Source organism: Notolepis coatsorum, assembly GCF_963971535.1.
Source record: "Notolepis coatsorum genome assembly, chromosome: 3".
Taxonomy (NCBI): Eukaryota; Metazoa; Chordata; class Actinopteri; order Aulopiformes; family Paralepididae; genus Notolepis; species Notolepis coatsorum.
In genome coordinates this window covers 139,751,213-139,760,693 of record NC_140167.1, presented here as the reverse complement: position 1 = coordinate 139,760,693, position 9,481 = coordinate 139,751,213, and the positions used below count along the sequence as shown (strand labels likewise).

Sequence of the window (9,481 nt, the reverse complement as noted above, 5' to 3'; positions counted from 1 at the left end):
GTGCGTGCGTGTGTGCGTAATATAATTCCTATATATATTTCGTTGTTGGCCATTGTCTGTCTTAACATCGCAGTCCAGCTCTTTGCCTTGTACACGTGACGTCGTATTGTATGTTTTATGTGGAATGATTTTGAATGTTTAATTACCAATTGTTTTATTAATGATTTCAGATGTTTGATTACAGCACTGACAATTGTTGCATCTTTTCCTCAGCCTTGTCAAAGAAAGCATGTACCTTACTGAGAGGAACCAAATGTTTCTGCATGAAAAGAGCAGTTGCAAACGTGTTACTTGCCTCTGTTTGTTTTTGTATGAATGACAATATGAATGACTGAGAAATGTATGCATACTGTTTGTTTATTAGTATATATAACTTAGCTCAGGACAACAGCATTTGATACATTTCAGTTGTAAGCTACAGTAACAGACCACCTAAATGAGCACCAATTATGGAACGGACCATAATTGGAGCGTTGGATCTAAATTAGTTTTCTGTGGAATAAGTCAATGTGAAAATGAGATGGATTTCAAGGTCCGTGGTTAACGTAGCTTCTCTAAACATTTGGCATATTTTCTAGAGTAATGATCTTTTAAGAGATGTTTTTTATTAATTTGCACTAATCTCCACTAATTTGGTATTAGCAATTCAGCTTTTATAAATGTACCAATAACTAAAAGACACCAAATCTACACCAAATGTATTATGTTTCAGCAAATTAAATGTAAAAAGGACACACCATTTCATTACAATAAAAGACAACCCCATTAGTTTTGGCCATAGAGAATGTGTTTTCTGGATCTGAGGTGTCCAACATCAAGCCCAAGGTGACGTAGTCACTTAGGTGCTCTATTGGAATGTTTGTCTCTTTCCCAGCATGCAACGTGCTCTACATCAACTCTGTGGAGATGGAGTCGTTGACTGGTCCCCAGGCCGTAGCCAAGGCCATATCTGAGACACTGGCCGCCTCGCCACCTACCGCCACCATTGTGCACTTCAAGGTGTCGGCGCAAGGCATCACACTGACCGACAACCAGAGGAAGTAAGTCTGGACGCCAGAGAAGACCAGTCCATATATATACAGCATGTGTCAAGGGCAGAGTTTGTGGTCATTCTTCAATTACCGTATTGTGCCAAATATAAGGCACGGTTTTTTCCCCCTTTTTTCGGGATCTAGACTTTTAAATGTCATTATACATTCAACAACAACAGATCGTGCCAAACGAGTTCCCCAACGAGTCACCGTCTTTCTCTCTGTATCGTACTCTCCTTCTCACACACACACACACACACACACACACACACACACACACACACACACACACACACACACACACACACACACACTCACACACACACACACACACGCACGCACGCACGCACGCACGCACGCACGCACGCACACGCACGCACACACACATACACACAGCCTGCAGTGAGAGGTGCATACACACCTGCGGATCATCTTGGATACCCACACTCTGCGCACTGAGGTGGAGAACAAGGACGCGGAAGAATCTGTCAACGTGGAGCATGAGCTCTGTCCGTCACACTGCTCTGCCCGTCACACTGCTCTGTCCGTCACACTGCTCTGTCCGTCACACTGCTCGGTCCGTCACACTGCTCTGTCCGTCACACTGCTCTGTCCATCACACTGCTCTGTCCATCACACTGCTCTGTCCATCACACTGCGTTCCTTTTTAGGTCAATAGGTCATTCTGCCTTAACACAGCGCAAAGCGCGTCAAACAACAGTAACCAAGAAATAACATTTGATTGATTAATTGCTTGATTGATTGATTGATTGATTGATTGATTGATTGATTGAATTGAAAGCAAAGGTCCTCTTAAATGAATTGACCTATCTCAAGCCCCACCCTCTTTTATTGATTCTCCAATCAGAATTGGTGTCCGAGGTAAGCAACAGATGTGATTGGAGGATCAAAAAAAGAGGGCGTGGCTTGAGATAGGTCAATTGAGAGTCAATTCTCTATACTGAACTATATAGGCAACCAGCACCAACTGCGAGTGGTCAAAAGGAGAATAACTTAAAAGATGATCTCCTGTCCTGCCAAAGTTATTGATGGTAAAACAAGTACATAGTATATAATACTAATAATATACAATACCTTTATACCATCAATACCTTTAACATGACAGGAAATTAATTGATTGATTGAATTGAAAGCAAAGGTCCTCTTAAATGAATTGACCTATCTCAAGCCCCACCCTCTTTTATTGATTCTCCAATCAGAATTGGTGTCCGAGGTAAGCAACAGATGTGATTGGAGGATCAAGAAAATAGGGCGTGGCTTGAGATAGGTCAATTGAGAGTCAATTCTCTATACTGAACTATATAGGCAACCAGCACCAACTGCGAGTGGTCAAAAGGAGAATAACTTAAAAGATGATCTCCTGTCTTGCCAAAGTTATTGATGGTAAAACAAGTACATAGTATATAATACTAATAATATACAATACCTTTATACCATCAATACCTTTAACAGGACAGGAAATTCTGTTTCACTACTCGCATAGTTACTGCTGTTTGCCTTGCAAACAGTGTATGCATCTGACATAGCACATAGCAGGTTATTTTAGACTCAGTTTCACTTGTGTAATCATTTTGACACGCTGAACATAATGACACATTATTTATGGCCATGCTGGTTCTTTTCTCCCACAGGCTGTTCTTCCGACGCCACTACCCCATCAACACTGTCACGTTCTGCGATATCGACCCGCAGGACAGAAAGTGAGTTTCTCAGAATCAGACCCAGAACCAGTTGTATATGCTATAAGTACATTTACACATACAAGCAATTTGGTTTGGTGCTTTCTCACACAAAGAAGTAAAAAAAGTCATTAAAATAACTAAGAAAAAGGGCGGCTAAGTGGCGCAGTGGGCAAGACGCTCTCCACTAACGCAGGAGATGCTGGTATCGAGCCCAGCTCTCTGCGTTGCTACCGGCTTGGCTGGTCGTTCATACTAATACAATTGGCAGTATTTGAGGGTGGGAAAGCCGGTGGGTGGGGATTGGACATTGTGGACAGCTACTCCTACAGGTCGGTTGGTGCGCCTGTACAGCAGAATCAGGAAGTATCGGGGGCAGCGTGAGCCTCCCACGCGTTACTCCTCGCCACTGAGAGATCGCGCTGTTCAGGTGAAAAGATGAGACAGCTGCCTCCTCGTGTACCGGAGGGGACACGTGATGCAAGGCTTGGTCCTCACTGCAGCCGGAGGCATAGTCTAGCAACGTTCGAGACAGGGGAGGGGAGAATTGAAGGGAGAATTGGCGAGGCGAAATTGGGATGGGAGAAAAAAAATTTAATAAGGAGAAAAAGTGGATAAAAAAAATAACTAACTAACTAACTAATAACTAAGAAAATAGTTATAGAAATTTTTATTAAAATAACTAACTAAGAACAATGCAGAGACTATCTTGCCCATGAAAGACTATCTTGCCCATGTTGTATAAATATGGTTGGGTTTTATTCATACAGTAGTATTTCATTATAATACCACATGGCCAAAGGTGAAAACAGGGTGGAAAGGAATCCCAACCTGAGCATGACATAAGAGCAAAATAGCTGCCATGGTTAGAGGGGCTGAGCTTGTAACTGGAAAGTAACCGGTTGGGAACGTTCTGTGCGGGGAAGTGAACAAGTGTTGTTCTCCCCACCGTCAATAACTGCTGTCGACGTTCCCTTGGGCAAGGCACTTAAACTCCAGCTGATCCAGCGGAGCTGTTCAGTAGCCAATACAACAGTGGTTGTACTGTGAATGAATAGTAAATAAGAATGTGTTCTTAGTCTTACTTGCCTGGTTGATAAAAGGTTATTGTATATGATTGCTTATGATAAATACAATCCCTCGCAAAATAAAATCATGATATTTGGTAAAAGGCATGTATCACCATGGTACCATTTTTGTACTTAAATAATACCATGGTATAATCAAATTCAAACCACGATGTCAATGGTAATATGGTGTTTCCATTATTGTGACCAAAACATTATGGAAATTCCATGCTACCTTTTTGTAGGGGATGCTGTGAGATTCCTAAGCTAACATGTTCATCACGTCTATACAGGTGGAGTAAACCTGAGGGAGGCACAGCTAAGTAAGTACAGCATGCACATTACTGTTGATATGTATGCTCTATGTATCACGTATACAGCTCACAACTAAATACATTCCTAAATAAGTGTAATATGGTGACTGATTACTTTAAAAATGCAAAAGGCCACAGGCAAATAGTTATCTAAAATGACGAAAAGTGAGATTAAATTGTCCAATTTAGCTTTTCTTACAAATCCTTCCGTTTGCTAGGCACATACAAACAATGGAAACAGATGTTCCCTCATAACAATGTAACATTCCCTAGTAACAATGTAAAACTTATGAGCTGTTATTTGTGTGCAATTAAAAACGGTTACACACGTAGGATTCTCTCTTAACCGCCACGGTCAAATCGGTTCTAAAGACCAACAGTCGTTGTCACATTCCACGCCCAGCTGTCTGCGTCGTCGTGATTGCTTCATCCCATAATCTCTTATTTTGATGATGATCCACAGACTTCCAGTATCGTGTGGTTCCTACAGCAGGCGCTTTCCCATGTGGTCCCCGTTATCTCTCCCCCATCTCCATTTATAATCCAAGTAGAAATAATATGAGAGCATATCAAGGGCAGAATAAGAGAGGGATAAGAGATGGAACAATAGTTGGACAGATGAACGGGCACGGGATGAAAGAATTCTGCTCCGGTACCAATAAAACCGAGCCTGTTTTGGCGGAGACAGGCTGAGATTCACAGTAGGCAGGGTTCTGGATTTTATTCTCCGCTACCACAGACGATGTTGATTTACGACTGGGAGTTGAAAGGGCCGCATTTGATCTGAAGTTGTCATCTCGGTATCTCTGTGGAGTTTGTAAACCTTTTTTACCTGTCAAAGAAAGGAGGTGGTTCTTGTGGGATGTGATATCTTCATCTTTATAATGGAGAACTTTTCCTGGTGTTAACAATGTGATGTTCAGTCAAGCAAACTCTAGGTTTAGATAATATTTGATTTGATTTGATTTGATTTTATTAGGGATCCCCATTAGCTGGTGCGATAGCAACCAGCTAGTCTTTCTGGGGTCCACACACAAAAAAACACAAAAACAATCACCATTGCAAAAAAACTAAATTATTAAAAGTCAGTACACACAATGCATAATGAACCTACTGTAACAATTAATATAGCTAAAATTACATTAGTGTAAAAAAAAAAAAAAAAAAAAAACACTTTACAGTGTTAAAAACAATTTAAAAACAATTTAAGATTCTTTTTAAAAGTGAATCTACTGTAAATGCAGCAGAGGTTCCGAGGCAGGCAATTCCACAGAGTTAATGCTCTAAAAATAAAAGATCTCCCCAGAGCGCTGGTTCTAGGACCTGGCAATTCAAGCTGCCCACTACTGGAACCTCTAGTGTAATGCTCGTGCACAGTATTACTAAAAACAATATAGGATTAATGTATTAGTTATGGCTTGACTGCAATGAATTAAGTCCTAACATTTGTGGAAATACTGAAATCACAGTTATGGCGCAACAAATTCTGGACTCATCAACATTATTCACGATGACAGTGACAATTCTTTAAAAAATATTTTTGGTTCATTGCTATTGGTTTTTGCCACTTTGTTGGAGTGATGAATGCATCATGATAAATACAAAACAGGTGAATATGAGGTTCTTCGACAACCAATCGTGGCCAACTGTGGGAGTTGACGAGATGTTGATATAAAGCTCATTATATCTCTTAAATCTGTCCATTTAAATAGTGACCAATACTGTTCTTTAAAAAAGTGGGTAAGTGTGTGATTGTGATTGTCATACTTACTGTGGTCTCTTCCTTCCAGGTTCTTTGGGTTTGTGGCGCGGAAGCAAGGAAGCACAACCGACAATGTCAGCCACCTCTTTGCTGAGATCGACCCCGAACAGCCCGCCAGCGCCATTGTCAACTTTGTCTCCAAAATGATCGGCACGCAGAAACGATGAGAGCTGACCTCTCGGCAAACCCTGGCGCTTTTCCTCTCACCGTTTAGTTTTTATTTTATTTTCTTTTACCACAGACACTTGTTTTCTATTTCGGACAATTTCGCATTTTGATTTTATGTGTCACCTTATTTTTTCCGCTCTTTCCTTTTATTGTACCTCTAAGCGAACGTGCGTGTGTTTGTAAATGAATGAGAAAGTAGAGGGAGAGAGAGAGATAGAGACGTAGGTGTGTTTGTGTGTGTGTGTGTGTGTGTGTGTGTGTGTGTGTGTGTGTGTGTGTGTGTGTGTGTGTGTGTGTGTGTGTGTGTGTGTGTGTGTGTGCGCACGCACGCACGCATGCGCGTGTGTGTGCTTCTCTTCTTGGAAGGGCTCCAGAATGGACCAGAGGAAGTGCAGAGTGGGGTATGGCTGTGTGACAACGGGTTGGGAGGCCATTTTAGGTCTCCTTTGCAGGGTAATGTGAACAGGAAGAGGAAATGGGGTGTTGTTGTGATGTTGTGCGAGCAAATTCTTCTTTCTTTTTTTTTTTTTTAAGAAGAAGTCAAGTTGTGAAAGGAGGAGGAGGATTGTAAATCTATCAGGCTTTTGACTGGTCAACCAAAGATATATATATATATATATATATATATATATATATATATATATATATATATATATATATATATATATATATATATACAAAAAAAGTGGTCAGGACATAATATTCAGTATGCCGAAGTCAGAGGGTCTGAAACATTCTTTCGTAAAAGAAATATGGCTGCTTAATCAAAAAGACTGAACTTTTTCTTTCTCTATGTACTGATACTGTAGGTCTATTTCATTCTTTACAAAAAATTTGTGTATTTGCCTTCTTGCAAACAATGCCCAATGACTTTTTTTGCATGTGGCAAGATGATCCATTGTAAATATTCTAGTTTGCTTTCTGAGTGGGTCTGAACTAGATGACCTCCGGTGCACACGGTTTTCCATGAAGAGATTTTCTAAGGTTAAAGAACAAACAAATCCTTGCTCTCCCATATTATTGCAATTGACCACATTTGGAATGACGTCTTGTCCTCCAAATCCCTGCCTCTCTCCATCCTTCTCTCTTCAGCCTCGTGGTTAGGTAGATGTCTGCATGGCGTCCATCCGAGACCATCAAGAGAAACCACCTTTTTGCTTCAGTCTGACCTGTGGCCGTATGACAAGTGTGCGATACCAGCACACAAAGAGACAGGACTGAATTAGTGTCGCAGAAACGACACTCAATAGTTTTCATGAGCAAAATGTAAGAGAACCGGATTCCAGCCTGCCCCCACCCTGCACTGAATAACCAGACTTCTTTGCTCACCATTGAAGGGCTAAATGGGTTTTGTGAGGAATCTTTAGAGCAGAAGGGTTGCACTGCTATCAAGCTCTTCATATTTCCCTGTAAAAGAAATATTTAAAAAATATCCGCCATCTTACTTTGGCCGCTGTCACTATAAAGAGAGGCTACTATCATTACGTATCAGCCGGACAAAACTGTTAACACTAACATCCTACCCGAAAGTAAGCTATACATATAAATATACATATATAAATATATATAAAACTTCCAAACAGTGACTAAAATATTTATTTTTTGTTTTGTTTTTCGCTCTGATGCTTTACGTTAACCTGTATACATGTATTGTATAGTATACATCAAGATTACTGAAAGCAAGAAGAAGAAAAAAGCTCTTTATTTTGGCAAAAGTTTTTGAAATCACAAGACTTTGAACTGCGTTGAAATATATATGGTGTAAAGTGTGTGCATTTAAATTTTTTATGTTTTTCACTGCATAACTTTATTATGTTAACATTCTTTTTTTCAGCGTCGAAAAAGCTTCTGAGGGAAGAGTGGAGAAATGCTTTGTATGAAAGTTTGTTGTTAAATAGTCAAAACGGAGTTATCCTGAATTGATATCAACACAAGTTTGACTAACATCAACTTGTCTAAAGCAAGACAAAAAGGCAACATTGTCCAAGTTTAGCACTTAAAATGTTCTTGTTGCGTTAAGTATTAATGCATTTCCACATGTCAAAGTGTAAGACTACAAGGACTTTTGACAACTAAATGTAAACAGACTTGGTTTATAACCATTGCATGTATGAAAGCAGAAATAATATTTCCTCAAACAAACATGTGTCACAAAGCACCTCCTAGAAGTGAATATGTAGTTGCTGCCCTCGTGTGGTATAAGAAAAAAATTCACTTAGGACCCCATGTTATTCTAATACAGTGTTTTAACTGTGATTATAGCAGCTCAAATGGCAAATGTTTGAGTTACAGTTATTTGCTAATAAAAGAAATAACACTCATTTGACGATTCTGTTAGCAAATTAATTTAGTTTATATTCTGTCCTATTCTAGGGTTGAATAGTAGGGACATGACCAGTGACTTTTGTTCCTGCCTGTTTCACTAGGTCAGTTTGATTGACTGCATGATAGAGGCCATTCAGATGAAGCTTGAAATGGGGGCCTATACCTTAAACTCAGTCGTCAAATGTTTTAGAAAAGTATAGCACTTATGGGGTGCCTTTATATTCTGATCAGAATGTTACATGATTAACAGCAAGAGCCTGCATGCTCAAGTCAATTAGTGTTACTTTATTCATGTTTTTCATCACCACTCATTCTCTTCACGTGCTACTAAATCCAGTCTTCTTCAGAATGTTTCCCATGGGTAAACAACCTATAGTTTTGATTGTCACATTGCGACTGCAGGTTTCTTTGTCATGCGTATGGAGACATAAGATTCCACGTTTGTATAAAGAAATGCGTGTTGTGGGAAAAACAAGGATATCCCCTACCACCAATCGAATGTTAGGCCTATTTTTTTTGCCAAGAAGGAAACTCCAGTGGCGTGCACCCACTCTGACCGACCAGTCTATAGACATAGAATGTGTGTGAACTACTATGCTACTATGCCTGTACAGAACCTTGTATTTTTTTGATTTGCTATATTGTATGGCTTTTATTATTTCTGAGGAAAATAAAAACACATTAAAAAGCAATGTTTGTGTTTTATCAATGGAGTAATGGCCTTAAAGAGGAACTATGCTAGTGTATCAAGAGGTGAACTACTCTATTTGATTCCGATTTCAACCACAAATACAGTGAATTGGCGCATTAGTTAATCCCATATATCCTCATATACAGATAAAGCAGGCCTTATGAATTGAGATACTGACAGTCACTGTATGTATATAGTAGGCCTGTAGCCTCTATAACGTTATGTTTATAGCCAACTAGTGTACATCAGACTGGCATCGTGTCATCAGCACTGCGCTGTGATCACCACGCCTTTTTTGGAGGAACGATTGTTTATAATCTACAACTTTGGGACGAAACAGACTGACGGAAATCATGTTGAAGACTATCAAGTCCCAGAAATGGTAATTACCTCTTAACGTTAGGTCACCCAGAGATTCATAAC

The 9,481-nt window shown here is 39.8% G+C and overlaps 1 protein-coding gene across 1 annotated transcript in view; it reads left to right on the top strand.

Annotated features, from left to right (window-relative positions):
• Nucleotides 1-6,634, top strand: part of tns1b (tensin 1b) — a gene marked incomplete at its 5' end in the record, with an annotated part of 180,343 nt that extends 173,709 nt beyond the window's left edge. The window contains 4 exons of the mRNA XM_084311394.1: nucleotides 875-1,040; nucleotides 2,684-2,752; nucleotides 4,092-4,121; nucleotides 5,903-6,634. Of these exons, the coding sequence (XP_084167520.1) occupies nucleotides 875-1,040; nucleotides 2,684-2,752; nucleotides 4,092-4,121; nucleotides 5,903-6,041 (404 nt within the window). The 3' untranslated portion in view covers nucleotides 6,042-6,634. The remainder of the gene's footprint in view (nucleotides 1-874; nucleotides 1,041-2,683; nucleotides 2,753-4,091; nucleotides 4,122-5,902) is intronic.
• Nucleotides 6,635-9,481: the final 2,847 nt, after the last annotated feature.